Below are 18,464 nucleotides of genomic sequence, written 5' to 3'. Positions count from 1 at the left end.
CATGGATAAACTGAATACAATTTAAATTTATCTTTTCATCAGGAAAACAAACCTGCCTTCCTGCCTCAGAAAGACACCACAAAAATTAAATGAGGTGAAATATGGGAAAGTCATTCCTGAGTGGCAGCAAAATATAAATTATTATTAAATGTAAACTTATTTGACCAAAGAAGTTAAGACTCAATAACCTATGGCATAAGCTGATGAAGATGTGAAGTAAATCTCTTTGATCCTTCATTAGTAAAGAATTCAACCCATTGTTTACATTCTGAGTAAATCATTTATTTTAAATTGTTGTAGATTTACAGAAAAATTATGAAGATAATGCAAAATTTCATGTACTCCACACCTAGTTTCTCCTGTTAATAACAGCTTGCATTGATATTTTACATTTGTAACAATTAATGAACCAAGGTTGATTTATTATTATGAACTAACATCTATACTTTATTTACACTTCTTTAGTTTTTAACTAATGTCCTTTAGCTAATGTTCCAGGATCCCATTCCAGATATCACATTACATTTTATCATCATGTTTCTTTAGGCCACTCTTCTCTGTGATATTTTCTCAGGTATTCCTTGTTTTTGGTACCCTTGAGAGTTTTGAGGAGTACTGGTTAGGAATTTTGTAGAATGTCCTCAAGTTAGGTTTGGCTGATATTTTTTTCATGATTAGAATGGAATTCTGGGTTTTTAGGAGAAAGACCAAAGAGGTAAAATTCTACATCAAGAGTACACGATACCAAAATGGCTAATCAATACTGATGTTAACCTTGATTTCTCTGCTGCAGTAGTGTTTATCATGATTCTACTGCTAAGTTAATCATCTTTCCCACTTGCCATATGTACTTTTTGGAAGGAAGCCCCTGTGCGCAGTCCACGTTTAAGTGGGAGTCATGTTTCAATTCTTTAAGAGGTGCGAGTATCTACATGTTATTTAGAATCATTCTGCATAGAATATTTGCCTATTCTCCCCTACTTATTATTAATAAACTGATTTATTTATATCAGTATGGACACATAGATATATATTTTATACTTTGGATTACAATCTACTATTATGGGGGATTTCTTTGTTGCTCAAATTGTTCAAGCTTTGGCCATTAAGAGCTCTTTCAGTTGGCTCCTGTGTCTCTTTGACACATCCCACAATTGTTTTGTTTTCTTTTTGTTTTGTTTTGGTCCTGAGGGCACGCCTTACCTTTTGGCATGAGAAGATCTTCAATTTCATCTTGTATGTTCCCTGTGAGAAATATATATATTCCATGTGAGTACGTTATGTTTTAGCAATTATAAGCCCTTGCAGATCCATTGAGCATTTGGCCTTAGGAAGGGGTTGCTTAGGTAAGGCTTATCAAGATACTTTTCATAGTTTGTTAGCTGACAAGTTCTCTTCTTTCCAGATTTAGTCTTTGAGAGACTCTTGGCAGAGTATTACTACTTGTTTTTCTAAAATTAAAAAAAATTAAGGACAGTGTTCCCTGAAATATAGACAGCAGAAAACTGAGTAGAAAGAGGATTCCAGGGATCTTCAGAGGGTCCACCAAATCCTTAACTGAGTCTTAGTGATCAACGAGTTTTGTGAAGCTAGGGGAGGCCCACCTGAAATTAGAGTAGAAATATTCAGAGCTCACAGATGGCTGAGAATAGTTTATATTCCCACCAGACAGAGTAGCAAACTGGTGGAGGACTCGGAAGGGTTTCTGCAGTGCTGGGGTAAGTAACCCTAGACTGAATGCCGCTTTAGTTCTACCCAGTGATGACCCAAGCAAGACTCAAAAGGATCACACTGTTTCCAAGTTGTTTATCTGTGTCCCAGAACAAATCTCAAGAGTATTTGCAATAATACAAATATACGCAACACGCATGAAAACTTAAATCGTAATATCTGGCACCCAACCAAAAGTTACTAAGCATGCAAAGAAGCAGAGGAAATAAGACCTATAATAAGGAGAAAGTAAATAAACCAAACCTAACCCAGAAATTACACAGATGATAGAATTATGAGTCAAGGACATTAGAATAGTTAATATAACTCTATTCGGTTTAAGAAGCTAGAGAAAAGATTGTTCATGTTAAATAGAGAAATGAAAGATATAAATAAAGACCCAAATCAAACTTACAGAAATGAAAACTATAGTGACTAAGGTAGAAAATATGGTAAATGGCATTAACAGAAGATTACACAATGCAGAAGAAAACATTAATAAATTTCAAAACATAGCTATAGAGGCCAGGCACAGTGGCTCACATCTGTAATCTCAGCATTTCCGTAAGTTACCAAAGGAGGATCCCTTGATCCCAGAAGTTCAAGACCAGCCTAGTCAACATAGGGAGATTCCACCCTCACAAAAAATGTGAAAATTAGCCGGGTATGGTAGTGCACACCTAGCTACTCAGGAGGCTGAGGCAGGAGGATTTCTTGAGCTCAGGAGTTCGAGGTTGCAGTGAGCTATGATCATACCACTGCATTCTAGCCCAGGCAACAGAGTGAGACCCTATCCCTGAAAATAAATAAATAAATAAATAACTATAGCAATAGAAACTGTACAAAATGAAATGAAACACAGAGAGGAAAAAATAATGAATAAAATGAACAAAAAAAATTGATTCATTGGGGTCTTTTCTAGTGTTACAAATTCATGATATAAAATACAGATAGGGCTAGAACAGAGGATAGAATTTTGTCCTCCTCTCATACTTGGCTGTAACTGACCTGAGCTCCACCATTTCAATGGCCTATGAAAATCCTATTTTTCTGCTTCCACTAATTACCTGGGGATTATGGCCCTGTGTGTTTACGGCTCCTGCTGTGGGTGGCTCTCTCGTCACCCACCCAGAAGCTATGCACGGCCCCTTACCACTTTCCGAAAGAAATGAATTAATAATGTTACTGTGAAGATTGTTCTAGTGTGGGGTCATATAACAGTGCACACCACATATCTCTTTCCCGTACCAGCCTCTGTGTTCTTTTTTTTCCATTCCTCTCAAATTTGGATTGATTCTGTGAGCTTCCAAAGCTTCTTGTTCTCTAATGAAAAGAAATTCAGCCGTCTCCTGAGCTTACTCCCAAGCTTAGACATCCGTACCAATCAGTGTGCTCAAGATAACAAATTGACCTCCTTGTGAGTCGACCCATCTTTTTGGGGGCTTTGAATAATTTGGTTGTCTTGTTTTTTGTCTGTTTCTCTGGTGCATTTGAGTGGCCCCAGGAGAGAGACGGCAACACTTCTATTATTTTTATACTTGTGACATTTCTTCCACACAGGTACTTGTAAATATAGAATATTGAAGGCAAGTCAGTATTATTTACTTCATTAAATATGGACTTGTACAGTAACTGAATAACAAAAAGGAAAAACATGCCTTATTTACAAGGATGCCCAATTAGTTATGCCCTGGGTATCCAATGATGGGGACCTAACCATGGGGAATAGCAATCCAGAATATCCTTCATCCAGTAACATAACAGCACAATTCCATGTTTGGCTATTGATAAGTTTAAAGGATAAATCTACATGAATCAGGAAGACACTTGAACTTTTGTGCGTATGTGAGAACTTAATCCATTTGAAGATCACGTGTCATCAGAGAACATCACTTTGCAGGGTTAGAAAAGATGTGTTGCCTGTTGTACCCATTTTTTATATTAAATGGTGAGTGGACCAATCTTTAAAAATAAATTCTCCAAACTTCAGTGAGGGTGAAGGAGGGTGGAGTATGCTGTTAATTATAACAGACACTCCCCTACTCAATAAAGAGAATTGCAACCTAACTCACTCAATTTTCAGTTTATCCAAATATCATAAAATATGTTTATAATGCTACTAGTATTATAGAGAGTTATATAAATATGACTGTTGAATATACATAAACAGGAACAGATGTATACTCAATGTCAACATAGAAGTTTCCTGCTGTCCCAAATGTGGAGAAGACTTACCTAATTGCTAAATTCGCATAAATGAGCCATGAGAGATTTTAAGAGCTTCTAGCAGTTAAGTTCAGCTATTTGTGTACTCTTGACTAAGAAATGCCACTCTTCTATATGGGGGAATGTTTGCCTCTTTCCACAAGCTGCAGTTTTAAAAGGCTGTGTATGACAGCAATAGGAAAAGGCAACCCAGTCCATTCTACCTTGGCCATGGCTGCATCAGACCTCATAACGCACTTCATCCAGGGTGTGCTAGGTAGATAGTGATCAGGGTCTTTCACATACCTTTCTTTTTTATTAAATCCTTAAAGATACTGGTGATATGGTGTTTAATGTGCCAATTTTTCATATGAGGAAAATGAAGTTTAAAAAAGTTACACGTGAGAGCATTATAACTAGATAGTGCCGAATCATGAGTTCTGGCTGCATTTGTTCTGACCACAAATGCCAGCTCATGTTTCTTTTCACCATTCAAAAAGATGATCCTCTCACTGAAAGCTTGAAGCAAGAACACTATTCTGTATAAGTTCTACTATTTTCCTACCTTAATATGTACCATTAAAAGCATATTTCCAGAGACACCATAATATAAATAGTTTCCTTAAATGAAACTTTTTACTGGAACTTATAAAAATCTGATTATCAAAATAATGTGGTCAAGTATGAGTTACAGAGTTCAGTAACATTACTAAGCTACAATCATGTTTCTTTTGGGCAGACTAGTTTAGGAATTTTCACTTCCTTCCCACATATAAATACATTCTTATTTCAAATAATCAATTGACAAATAAAACTTTGGAAAACCACTCAATTATAAATTAACTTGTCTTTCTTAGTTTAATAATTAGAAAATTATGAATTATTTCAGAAGTTCTATGTGTGGGAAAATATTCCTTGGAAAATAGTAATATGAAAACAGGTTATAAACACATTCTCTTTATAGTTGCAAGATCATGCTGGAATTTACTTAGGTAAGTATCCAAGGAGAGATGGCTTTTTTTTTATACAGCAGTTATCAAAACCTGGGGGCTAACACCTTTAGTTCCATGCTAACAAAATATAGAACAAGGACATATAGGCTCCTTGGGTGTGGATCTGAGCAAAGATCGTCAAAAGTTTTCAAGTGATCATTCTTCACTGGGAAGACACACTTGAAAATGTTATCCATGTCAAATTTTCCAGAGAGGAATGAGGTTTTGAATTTGGTTTATATTTTCAAAGAATGCAAAATAAGGTTCAATTCCCAAATTAAGAATCTGTAACATTTATCACTTCTAAAATATTTACATATAGTTTGATTTTATGAAAAAAGTAGCCATAAATAAATTCTCTCCAATTATGCAGATCCATTGTGAATTTTTAACAGTAGCTCCAAAGAATTGTCAAGAATGATAAAAGAACATGATTTCTAACAAAGCAGTTGTCCTATACCATAAGAAAGATGGAGCAAGGAAGACCAGATTGACTTTGGAATGACAGTTATTTGAGGATGTGGTATTGATAATATATATTTTATAGGTGTGGTGGAGGGACTGCTTTTTTGGCAACTAAATAACATTCTGATGAGATACCACACAAATGGTTCTAAAATCTGAGAGCGAGTTAACACCCAGCAGCCAGGGTATATGTAAATGATAGGTCCAGCAGGTAACAATCACATTGCAGCAACCGGCTCTCTGCGATTCAATCAAGGCTTGATCTTCTATCTCCACTATGTCTTACAGCAATCGCCACTTTGGGAACTACAGCTCTCACCCCCTCAGGAATTCCTGCCATGTTCCTGTCACCTGATCTAGTGCTCTGTGCTCCACTGAGGTGAGCTATGGAGATGTCCCTGCTCTCCTAGTAGCAGGTCGGGCAGCAACACACTCCGTGACAACTGCCATGAGCCCTGTGGTGAGAGCAGTGCCTTTGGCTCTTCTGGCCACTCTTTGGTTGTTTCTGATGTGTCAGGATCCCATGAAGGAACTAGCTGTCTTCCTATCACATCTTGTGGTCCCAGCTGCTGTTGCCCAGCATCCTGTAGACAACCTTTAAGCTGCTATCTTCCAAGTTCCCAGTCTTATGGCTGTCAACCCTGAACAACCTGAATTATGGCCAACAACCCCTGAGATACCTGACCTATGATTGTCAACCTCTGATATACATGTCCTATGGATGCCAACCTCTTAGCTACATGTTGGACTGCTGCAGACCTATACTTATAGCAATACTTATAGTATAGACACTATACTATATATATAAGTATACTATACTTATAGTATAGACACTATACTTATTGCAATTTTCAACCATACTCCTTTTCCTTGAGTGACTGATAGTTTCCTCATTAAAGAAAATCATCTTGAATATCTGGAAACAATATCTGGAAACAAGCTCATGCTTACTGGCTTTGAGACATCATTCATCAATGGTTCTTCTTATTCTATGTGGGTTATGCCATCCCTTGCAGTTCTGTATTAAATCTCCTTAACACAATTTCCTTTGCTTTAGGAGTTCTAATCACTTACTTTTATATTTCAAAAAAGTTTGATGTTTTTCAACCTGGGTAAAATTCTTTTCTCTATGTTCTTTCTAATTAAATTACACCTTGGCATACAAATCATACTTTTTATATTATCATTTATGTGTACCTTATTTTATGTCTAGTTATTCCCTTGAGATATGTCAATCCCTTATGCAATATTGATGATTTTTAGACTCTGGATTAATTGTGGAGAATCTTAAAAGCTTCCAGAGGTAGAGAAAAATGATTCGTTAAAAGAAACCTAGGAAAAAATAACTAAACTGTGTGGAGCAATATGACTTAGAGACTGTTAAAGGGTTCATGTGCTATATGGTTGCATTTGGAATTTGGCATTAGGATCTTACAGGAAATAGTGAATTTAGCCTAAGCAGGATTCGCTAGTTAGAATAAGTTAAGTATTGTAACAGAGAAGCCCACAAGTACATGACGGTTTAAACTCCTCCTTGTTCTTCTAACAATACCAGCAAAGAGGTCAGCAGAGAAGCACTCTCTGTAGTCACTCAGAGATTAGTTGGCAGAGACTTGACTGTGATGTGGCTGTCAAGATCCTCCGCACTGTCTGGGGAATGGACACGCTTGAAGCTCTGACTCGAGGGGTGGGGAGGCATGGACAATATACATAACCTAAACTTTTGTACCCCCATAATATGCTGAAATTAAAAAAATAAAAATAAAAATAAAAAATAAATTTAAAAAAAAAGATCACCCTAGGGGTTGCATACTATATTGCAGCTTAGCATAGAACCCAGCCCTTTGGCCTTACCTAACCACAAAAGAAGCTGTTATAGACAATGCAATCATGTGCACAGAAGAAAGAGAGGAACATAGAATTGGGAGAACACTTAGCAGTTTCTGGAACAGGGACTAACCTGAGACAGAATTGAATAAAAAAAAATCCTTATCTATGTCCACATTATATCTAAGGTTCTGATACATTTGTGAAAAATGTAACTTTGTTTTATACAATTAAGACATTCAATGCTCTTTCTTTGGTTTACCAAACCTTGGGGTGTCTTCATTGTTGTTTTCAACTTGCTCTATAACTACAGGACTACCTTTCCTCCTCTTTCCTAAAATTGCTATTTTTCAAATTCCAGTTGCCTGTCTCAACATTAAATTACCATAGCTCATGAATACGACCAACTGTCAAGCCAACTTGATGTCCATAAACAGGCACTATAGCTTGATCTTGACCAGTGCTGACATAAGTACTTACTATAGGGTGGGAACATGGAGAATGAATTCTATGTGCCAGTCACTTCTTATGCATTACCACATTAATCGTCATCACTACTCTCTTGCACCAAAATTATCATTGTGTTTTTACAAAAAAAGAAGACTTAAGTTCAAAATAAACTGAATAAAATAAAATACAGATAGGTAGATAGACAGAAATAGATACTATACACACACACACAGTATAATTGTGATTCAAATCCACATCTACGTGTTCTAGAACCTGTGTCCTATTTTATAATCATTTACTTAATTTTCAAATATTTCAAGTCTGCTGTATGCCAATCCTGAAGAAAAATTACAGGAAAAAAATGTATAATTCATCCCACCTTTCTGGAGCCAGGCTTTTTATAAATATTAACTTTAATTTTTCTCACAACTTCAAAGGTAGTTAACATTGCTTGTGTCTTACTGATGAAGAAACAGGCTCAATGAGATTAAACCCCTTGCCTAAGATCTCATTACTAGTGAGAGAATCCAAATTTGAATTCAAAATATATTACTTCTCTTATTATATGCAGCTAAATGCTAATATTACTCCATTGACAGAGCTTGATATACCAGTGAATTTTAATTATATTGTTAGTACTCAAAAAGACAAAAAAAAAAGCAGGAAAAAAATCAAATTGTAACTGCACTGAGGATTAAAATACAACATAATTGAATGGTTCACAGTTTATAGGAACAGTAAACATGCTTGGTAAACAAGAAATATGTCACTAATTTTATTATTCATCCACTGTGTTTTTTGTTGCTCTAGTTTGTTTGTTATTTCAGAATATTATGAGGGTCAAATGCTTTGGTTACATAAACTGCTTTTGCACCACCGAGTCAGAGCTATGAGCATGCCCATCCCCCAGACAGCATGCACCACACCTGTTAGGTGTGAATTTACTCATTCTCTCCTCCCTGCTCCCACCTGCCCAACATTGATTAATGTTTCATCCACTTTTAAATGGTTCCTTCCACTCACAAATACAAAATATAAACCAATGTAAAAAATGTGATTAGATAAAAAACAAAAAGGCATATTATCAACTATGAAATGCCTTTCAATTTTTTGGAGCCTCTGTCTTGGAAAGATATGGTCTTTGCAATGTTTAGGTCACTTTGCTCTGTCCATACTTATGATATCTAAATCAATTACTTATGTAAAGTCCTTTTTCAGTTCTATAGATAATAAAGTAAGTTACAAAGATGTTGTAAAAAAGAGAGATGAATCTCTCCATTCATTGCTACAGTCAAAAACTATTTATTGAATAACTACTATGGGACCTGCACTATTCAATGTATTGTGATACAGTAGTGAGTAAATAGAACCTATGCCTGCTCTCATGGAATTTGACATCTGGTAAAGTAGATGATCAATAAACACAAAACCAGATAATTTTATGTGTATTTATAGTTCATAGTATTATAGTTATCATGAAGGAACTAAATTGAGTTCATGTATAGACACATAAAATTTGAGTGGAGGAGGTGCAAATGAGATGGGATGGAAGGTGAAGTTCTCTCTGAGCAGTGGAGTCTGACGACCTGATTATGGATGAAAACAAATCAGCTGTGCAAAAAGCAGGAGGAAGCATGGCCCGGGGATAGGAAACTGAATGTACCAGGACCAGTGGTTGAAAATTTTTCTTGGTAAATTTGAGGAACTAAATGAAGATCAGTAGGAACATGGGAAGAGGAGAGGGAAATGAAGTTGTGGAGGTTGACATGACCCAGACTACTAAGAGTCTTGAAATAAATGCTTTTCATTTTATTCTCAAACAAAACAAAAAGCTTGTTATAGTTCTAAATAAGAAAATATCATTGTCTGGTTATAAAAATATATTTCTGAAAAATGTTTGCAGAAGGAAAAAACAGAGAAAGGAACAGACGAAATATGTGAAGCAATAATGATTGAGAATTTCCAAAAATTAATGGTAGGCACTAAAAATCTCAGATCTAGGAAGATCAGAAAACACTAGTCAGAATAAATACCAAAAAATCTACACCTAGGCAAATCACAGTCAAGCTACAGAAAATCAAAGAAAAGAAAAAATCTTGAAAGAGGACAGAGGAAAGAAAAACACCATACCTATAGCAAAATAAAAGGAAGAACTACATCAGACTTCTCTTTAAACACCATGCAAGCAAGAAGAGAGTGGAATGGAATATGTAAAATGTTGAGGAAGGGGAACCTCTCCTGGAATTCTGTATCCAATGACATTATTCTTCAAAAATGGAGGATAAATAAGTACTTCCTCAGACAAACAAAAAAAATTGCAGGAATTTGTTGCCAGTAGACCTGCCTTGCAAGAAATGTTGAAAGAAATCCTTTGGAAGGAGGGAAAATGATATAGGTCAGACACTCAGATCTACATGAAGAAAGGAAGAGTATTAGAGAAGGAATAAATAAAGGAAAAATATTACTCTGAACATAGTGTAAGGAATAGATCAGAAGAGTAAAGAGTGAAGCAGAGAGATAAGCTGTGTAATTGTGAGAATGAGGACAGCTTCGAGGACTGTATCTGGACACTGTATTAAGAACGTCAGAGTACTTATTAAGAAAGAAAATGCCATGAATGCTCAGATGTGATTTTCACTATTTTATGTTGATTTCATGGTATACTCTACCAATCATCTCAAACAAAATATACAACTTCTCAGTAGTTTTTTGATCTCAGTCTGTTGAGACAGGCAACTACATGGAGATGTGATAAGCTTAAGGAATTATTAGTCTGTACAGACACTGGAAGAAATTATAAATGTGATTAAAAATAATAATTTAGGACACATACCAAATAGGTATATGTATTGGGTTTGTCTTGCACTTGTCGTCAAGATGTGATAAATTGGTTGATGATTCCAGGCTTCTCTAAGTTACATATCTGCATCTAACTTATGTATTAATTACTGATGATTAATGATGGGATCATATTTACTTTGCTAACTCTAGCTGCAATGGTGTCCTAGTTACCAGACACATTTCAAAAGCAGTTTTGCAGAGATAAAAATCTATTTTTACTATGGTTAAAAAGAAAGATTTTAGTTTTCTTTTTGAAACCCATATGTAGCATGCCTAAATGCTGAGAAAGAGAGTTGGTTATCACTTGTTTTCAAATTTTACAAAGAACAAAAGAAGCTAAAAGAAACTTGAACTAAATCATGAGGAACATAGGCGAGTTGCCCACACACAAAATATTTCAGCTGGGAGTTATCAAAGTGAGAGGAATTTTCTTTAGAAGCGTATAAGTGTTTGAAAGATTTCGTTTATCTGGTGGTTTTAAAGTTCTTAGAAGAGATGGGAAAATGTCAGATAGACTTCTCAAACTTATCTCAAGTCTCAGCGACTCAAATATTTTCTGTTCTTTTCTACCTGTAACAGGCCTTACATTGATATAAAGTGATCTGAGGCTTTCTTTAAGAACAACGTAGTACAGTGATTTTGAAAATTCCTGATGTAAAATGTCAAACATTTTTTCTTCCTCTGTCTGAAAAAAAAAGGTGAAATTCAGAAGACAGACCTTACATTACATCTACACCAAATGTTATGTTTTATGTAAATAAATAAAATATCAAAAATATATCACAATTGTGATTTCTCTCTCTCTCTCTTTGTTTACTCCTCTTCCTCTGTTCTTACTTGCATGGATGTGTGAGATCAAAGCTCTATAAGCATTTTTCAATATCTTTTCCTCGGGAAAAAAAAATTCGTCAGTCTCCCAGACTCTTCAGAGCAATGTTGGGACAATGGGAGTGTTGTGCAATGGGAAAGCTTCCACCAAAAGGATCATCAATAATGATCTAAGATGCCAAGTGACTGCTTGGAATCTTTACTCTCCTCCACTCATCATCAACTACATTGCCTTTGATGAACTGAGAGGAAGCTTGAGAAGAGATATTTCTGGGTCTGTAAGACAAATGACTCCAAGAAATAGATATGTATAAACATGAACTCAACTTTGGGAAAGAATCCAAAATAAGGGCAGAAATTGTTCATCCCATGGTGTCCACGTAAGCACTCTTCAGATATCTTTCTTTGTGCAATATTAAAATTTTGCTTAATTCTTGCTCAGTTTAGTTCTGTGAAGATCAAAGTCTCCTAGTAAATTGTCTCAGGTAAAGATATTCATTAATTCTGGAATGCTAGTGCACAAGCTGATGGCTACTGATATTGTGTTTATCCCCTTATTTGAAAACCACCAGTAGGAATGTATGATATATTTATTAGTAAAAACAAATATGTCATCAATGTTACCCTGTAGAAATAGTAAATGCATTTCCTCAAGTCTTTGGAAATCAAACTCAACTTTTAAATATGAAGGATATTAAGTTTTCAGAGCAGAACTCTTTAAAATGTACTCTAAGATGCATATATAAAATTGACTGTCAAGACAAATATACAGACAGCAACATCACACAATTAGATACTCAGCTGAGTATGGAAAACAGGGAATGGCATGAGATTTTTAGTTTAAAAAATTTAATAAGTTTTGATATATGGAAGCTATTTTAGGACACCAACACCACCTTCAAGCATTATAACATTATGTTTCTTCTTCAAAGATGAGGACTATCTCTTTCTAACTATGTTGTCTCTATTAGATAATGAATAGGATAAACATCCATTCAAATAGACTCCTTTTAATCACACATTATTAAGAGGTAGGAACAGAACGGAAGAAAAGCAGATAAAATACACAAGCAATTACATCACACACATTCTCAAGCCCGATAAACAGGAGAAAGATTAGGATTGCAGATATATAGAAGATGCAGACTGAACTACTGAACTTACTTACGGATGATTTGGAAATCATTTTCACAGGCAACTCAGCAATGAACTAATGAGATGTTATGATGCAAATTGATCTAGAATATGGGGAGAAGGAGAGTCTGAGTATGTAGCCAACAAGGAATATAAGCAATCTGATCTAGTTTTATGGAGACTTAGATAAGTTTCTGTTTCCACTTGAGACTCTACCATGTCATCCAACGTCTGCTATTCTGGAAACTCTAGTTTTTCTTCTCTTGGGAGTTACCGCCATGCTCCTGTCACCTCATCCACTACCCTCTACTCTACTGGTATGAACTGTGGTGATGCTCTCTGCTTGCCCAACCAATGCCAAACTTGGCTTCTGAGCAATTCCTCAAAGACATGCAGTAAACCTTCCAGTTACCAATCATCCAGCTTATGCCCACAACCTGTGAAATTTCTTGCTACCCTTCCACTGCTTACTGTATCTCCAGACTTTGCCACCCAACTACCTATTTTCCCATCAGTTCTTATCTCTTGAGTTCCTACCAAACATCACTGCATAACAAACCTCAGAGCTGTGTGTCCAGCAGTTGCCACTCCCAAGCCACCTCTCTTATGGCTGTGAGCCACTGAGCCTTATCTCTTGTGGCTGTCATTGACCATTGAATTTTGTGTCTAGGACCTGAATCCTTTGAACAAACTCTCCTGTGGTTGTCAACCTCTAGGTTATCCATCCAACAGCTTCAGACCCTTGCACTATGTGTCTCATAGTTTTCAACAGTTTCCTACATGCAAGGCAATTTCAAACAGTTTGCTCTTCTTTTGGGGGTTGGAAATCTCCATTTTTTAGAAGATTGTGCTGAATTGTTATCTCAGCATTTTGTCTAACAGCTTAGTAAAAACACATATATCTGTTATATATATATTTTATATATATATGTATCTTTAGGTTGACAAGTTGTTCTTAAAATGATGGATCATTATGCCCTAGTTCAGTTGCAGTTTTAGCCTCTACCATTTTACATGATCAAATTACAAATGATTCTGTTTGTTTCTTCACTAGAACATTTTTGCTGTCAAGACATCTTGATTTCTATGCCATTAACATGTTTTTAAATAGGAAAAGTTTTCATGGTTATCTCTAAATAAACTGTCTTCAAATGAGGACCTTCAGTTTTATTAAACAAATATACTTAAGGAAAAAAAAAAGAGTATCTCAAAAAGCAGACAGGATAGATCCCTTCAAGAGCCCGATTAAACATGTCATACTACTTGAGCATTAAATGTGACCCTGGATTTTCTAACACTTAAAAAGGGAACTGCAAATTAAATGATTTCTCCTCTGCTGCAGTCCCAGACCACCCTTTCCGTCTGGGTGGACTAACGTTAATGGTAGGTACCCGTGTGGGGTATGTCCTCACTGGGAGTCTCACTCTCCATATAGATGGCAGGAAACGCCTTCAACTTAGTCAGTGTCTTCAAATTGAATTTCTAAGATCAACATATAATTTATATAGATCATAACAAGTTATCTAGCCTAAAACTTAGCCTACTCTGGTGTTTTCTTTTCTTTCTTTCTTTTTGATCCGCTCATAAATAATGTAGTGGGTTTTAGATGAGATCCAATTATGACAATAAAAAATAATTAATAACAGTAATACTAACAAAGATTATAGGCTGATGATAATGATAGAAGTTAACATCAAAACATCAGCTACACACTAACTGTATTTCCTACCCTGTGCCTGACCAAATCATTTAATTCTCACAGCCACCTATGGGGAAAATACTACTACTAGTTCCATTTTGAAGAAGTGGACACTGAGCTGCAGAAACATGTGGTAGTTAATGGAGCAACAGAGATATGATTAGAATCCAGGGAATCTGAGCACTGAGCCCTTATTCTTAACAACTACATATACATCCTTGCAGGAACTAGCTAGTGACACGTGGCACAGAAAAATATAGGTTATACAAAAGGGGTCATTAGTAATCTGTTGTCAAGCCAAGCATTTCTATTAACTAAATAGGGTAGGACAGTTCATTTTTGGCGTTTACTTTTAGAGAAGACAATGATTATTATAGGACTATGTGTTTGCAACATCAAAGTAGACAAGGAATAATATTTTTTTATTTAGTTTAATTGGTGACTGGAATGCCCTAAATTAGAGCTTTCGAAAATTAGGAAGTAAAGTAGTATTTAATTTGCATCTACTATATGCCATGTACTTTCCTAATATTTTCACATTTACTATCTCATTCTGTCTGTAGGAGAGTTCTCTGAAATATATGCTATTAGCTCTGATTTTACAAAAGAAAGTACTAAAGTACCGAGAAAGAACAATTTTCTAAGGTTACATGCTAATAAATATGTGTAAATTGTACTCAGTGAGAGAGTAATTCATAACTCATTAAGGCACAGTCCTGACAGTTCCATCTCAAAATGTTCAACTCATATTATGGCTGTATCTCATTATATATGTACCATGTTTTCCTGAATAGTTAAACATGGATCAAACTCAAATTCCTATCTTTCCAACAACTTGTGCTATCGTTTTAAAAATGCTTTATCTTCATTTATTTTTGTTCCCTAACATCTTTATTTTGCTCATCTGCCCTTCAGCTTTCAAAACCATTAATCATCTATTAAGCCAACAACATAAACGTAGAAAGAGTGCTGACTATTTTAGGTTATCAGTGCTAAATTTAAGAATCATTTTGATTCAATATCTACAATTTAATTGCTATGTAAGTATATGAATTTGCACGTATTTAGCTCTTAAAATCATAAGATCACTTTTGCATCATTTAACAGCATCTTGGCCAGTGGAAAAATACATAATTGTATGTATAGTGGAAAAGAGGAAGATAAAATTTCTTGTGACCTAAAAGACTAGGAAGTGTCCTCCATTATTTTAAGGGCCACATAGTAGAAAATTTAGCTTTCTTTGATCTTCTGTATTTACCCTAAAGGATTTTTAACCTTTGGATAAAATTGGGAAAGAGTTTCACAACTCTTTTTTCATGAGTTAGAAGAAATCCAGTGACTCATTAGATAAAGGGAGTTTGTTTCTTATTCCACAGATGACATAGATATTTCTCTGAATTACCTGATGCCTAGGAAGCTTATTTCTTACATCTTAAAATTCCCTAGATACAGATCACAAAGTGCTCAAACTATGTAAAGACTGTCTATTACATTTATCTATACATTTCTGATGGCTGTAAAAAACCACCATAAACTTCATGGTTTAAAACAACAAATTTATTCTCATACAGCTCTGGAGGCCAAAAGTCCAAAATCAGTCTCACCAACCTAAAGTTAAGGTGTCAGCAGGGCTGATTCATTCTGGAGTCTCTGGGGACAATCCATTCCCTGCCTCTTCTGGCTTCTAGAAGTGTTCCTTAGTTTGTGACCGCATCACTCCAAACTCTGCTTTTGTCATCATTTTGCCTTCTCTCTCTTTGATATACTTTCTCCCTTTTATAAGGACTTCTGTGATTACATCTGGCCCCCGTAAGAATCCATGTTAAGAACCTTAATGTAATCACATCTGCAAAGTCCTTTTGCCATATCAGGTAGCATTCCGATTCCCAGTATTAGGAAGTTGGTGGGTGTAAGAGGAGCATTATTCAGCCTTCTACACATAGAAAATATGAAAAATAGGGGAATTAATGGAAGAAAAAATTCTTTTAGTAATTAAGTGAAAACAGAGTAGTGCAAATGCTTCTCCAAAGCCTTCAGACAATGACACCCAATGACAGTGGTCCTTACTTTCTGCTAAGCTTGCCATTTAAACCTGATATGTGCTCTGTTACTGATACTGTCTGCTCAGTCTCTTTCAAAAATGGAGACTAAAACATTAATAGAAGATATTTCTGTAGAGCATCATTTACAGAGAATGGTGGAGTGAGTGGGTGCAGCATGATGATTACATATGAGTGTGATATTCTGAGTGAGTAGGAAGATAAAACATAAAAGCAAATGAGAGGAGGTGAGGTAGCCCTGCCTTTGCAAATCTCCATGTTTGCTTGTTTAGAATACTATCATACCAAAATAAATTTAAATATGTCATAAAGGCTCATGCTTTGAATATTGGTTGTGCTAGATGATGTTTGACATTATTTTGCTGGACTTACACTTATGGGAATAATATTAACTTAAAATACCTCACTATTCAATGCTAAGGTGGAAAGGGAGTATGTGGGCTTTACAGGTAACTGACTTACTCTGTTGTTGTTGCTGTTGTTTTCCCTCAAACCTGCTACAAGGAAGCCTCAAATAAAAGACTAGAGGTAACAGTGGTATGATATGCATCTCTTAAAGTTTTGACCTCTGGACTTTTCTACGTCTACTAGGGCTCAGTAACTTAGTGGAAAGTCAGCCATCAAAAAACTACCTTATGTATCTTCTTTCCTATTTTGCCTGCCCCGGGACTAAAATTTTCTGCACAAAATCCCAAGGTCATCTATAGCCAAAGAATTTGCTGAAAATACAGCTTTCTAATCATGAGCCTTTCACCTGAGAGAAGCTCCAGAAGTCAGAAAAACATGTTTAATAAAGAGTTGCTTATTGTCACCTTATAGAATAAATACTCAGAGAAGCACTGAGAAAGTTCAGGTTTCAAAAAATGTTGGGGAGTATTTGTAGGTTTAAATTCATGTACATTTAAATAATCTAGCTGAAAAGTAGAAAACAGTGAGGAAAATCTAACTATCTCTTACAAGGACAGTTTCTGTTAAAAACAATCCCTATAGCTTATCCTACTTGGAGAAGTCAGTATTGTTCTCTGTCTGAACTCTTCACTGTCAACAACAAATACATTGCTGTTTCCAATTCAAGGGAGGCTATAAGTATGAACTATAGTTTGTATTTTCAGGAACAAAACACCAATTCTTCAGATTGAATTAAAACCTTAAAACAAATTCCTTTGATCCTCACCATAAGGAATGAAAAGTGTCATTTAGTATGTACAGAGCCTATACAGGTTATTCAAATAAGATTTTTAAACATAGTCATTCCCTTTTGTTGGCATAGACCAAAGATAACTATACTCTTCAACACAGAAATAAAATAAAGTCTATGTGCAAAAGAAGGGAAATCAAGAATAAGTAGAACTTGGGGAAAATGGGGAAAAATGTTATACAACTGACAGTAATTAGACTTTACAGCAAAGACAATTGCTGTAAAGTATAAAATTGTATAATTTTAGTCAATTAGCAGTGAGTGATCTTGAGGAACTACATTTCTTTGATAATATATATTGAAGAAACTCTAAGAAAGAGATTTCATTAAAGTCTTAGTTGCTTAGCAACCACTAACCCATGGGGACAAGTTTGTTTTTAGTCTTGTTTAGGGTCACCAAGTCTCACTAGGATTGATGTGAGTCTTGCATATGGAATTCTCCAAACAAATCAGATGAGAAGTTGTCACTAGTACATGGGCTTGCACAGAAAAGAGTATAGCATGTATTTGGGAGAACTGACTTTTTCTCTTAATAGGTCAATGCCTTCCACTCACTTGAGCAACAATGTTGAGACAGCCAAACGAGTTAGCTTTCTTTAGAGAATAAAATCAGGTCCTGAAGTCTTGCAGTAGTCAAGAGAGTAGAAAAATACAGGTCCCTTGCCTCACTTGAACCCTTGTTGACCTTTTAATAACCATGCTGCAGAAGCCCATAGACACATGAACTCCTGTTAACCACTAGTTGACAGGTAAGAGTTTGCTTATTAACATTAAAATCACTATTCACTGAAGCTATGGTCTATAGATAGTAAGTAATGGGTGACGGGCAAAGTGGCAATTAAGGATACTTTGAAGAATCAAAATAAATTTATTTTTGTATGAGTGTGAAGACCTCAACAGCTGTAGCTAAACATCACACTAATGAGATGTTACTGTGTTACTGTCCCAGGGACAGAGAAGGAAGAGAGTCTGGAGAGCATCCTGACGATCGCCAGGGAAGATATAAAAAGTCCTCGGGCCACAGCCACACCACAGCTGCACGGCTACTACTGAAC

The 18,464-nt window shown here is 35.7% G+C and overlaps 1 protein-coding gene across 1 annotated transcript; it reads left to right on the top strand.

The window, feature by feature from the left end:
• Positions 1-11,434: 11,434 nt before the first annotated feature.
• LOC123650432 (keratin-associated protein 25-1) lies at positions 11,435-13,306 on the top strand. Its single transcript, XM_045569361.1, is given in 4 exon segments — positions 11,435-11,596; positions 13,112-13,124; positions 13,127-13,220; positions 13,222-13,306. Coding segments are annotated over 4 exon segments (354 nt in total).
• The last annotated feature ends 5,158 nt before the right edge of the window (positions 13,307-18,464 follow it).

The sequence above is a fragment of the Lemur catta genome, chromosome 1 (assembly GCF_020740605.2).
Source record: "Lemur catta isolate mLemCat1 chromosome 1, mLemCat1.pri, whole genome shotgun sequence".
In the NCBI taxonomy this organism is placed as follows: Eukaryota; Metazoa; Chordata; class Mammalia; order Primates; family Lemuridae; genus Lemur; species Lemur catta.
The sequence above is the reverse complement of the archived record's forward strand: the minus strand, read 5'-3'. Positions and strand labels throughout refer to the sequence as shown.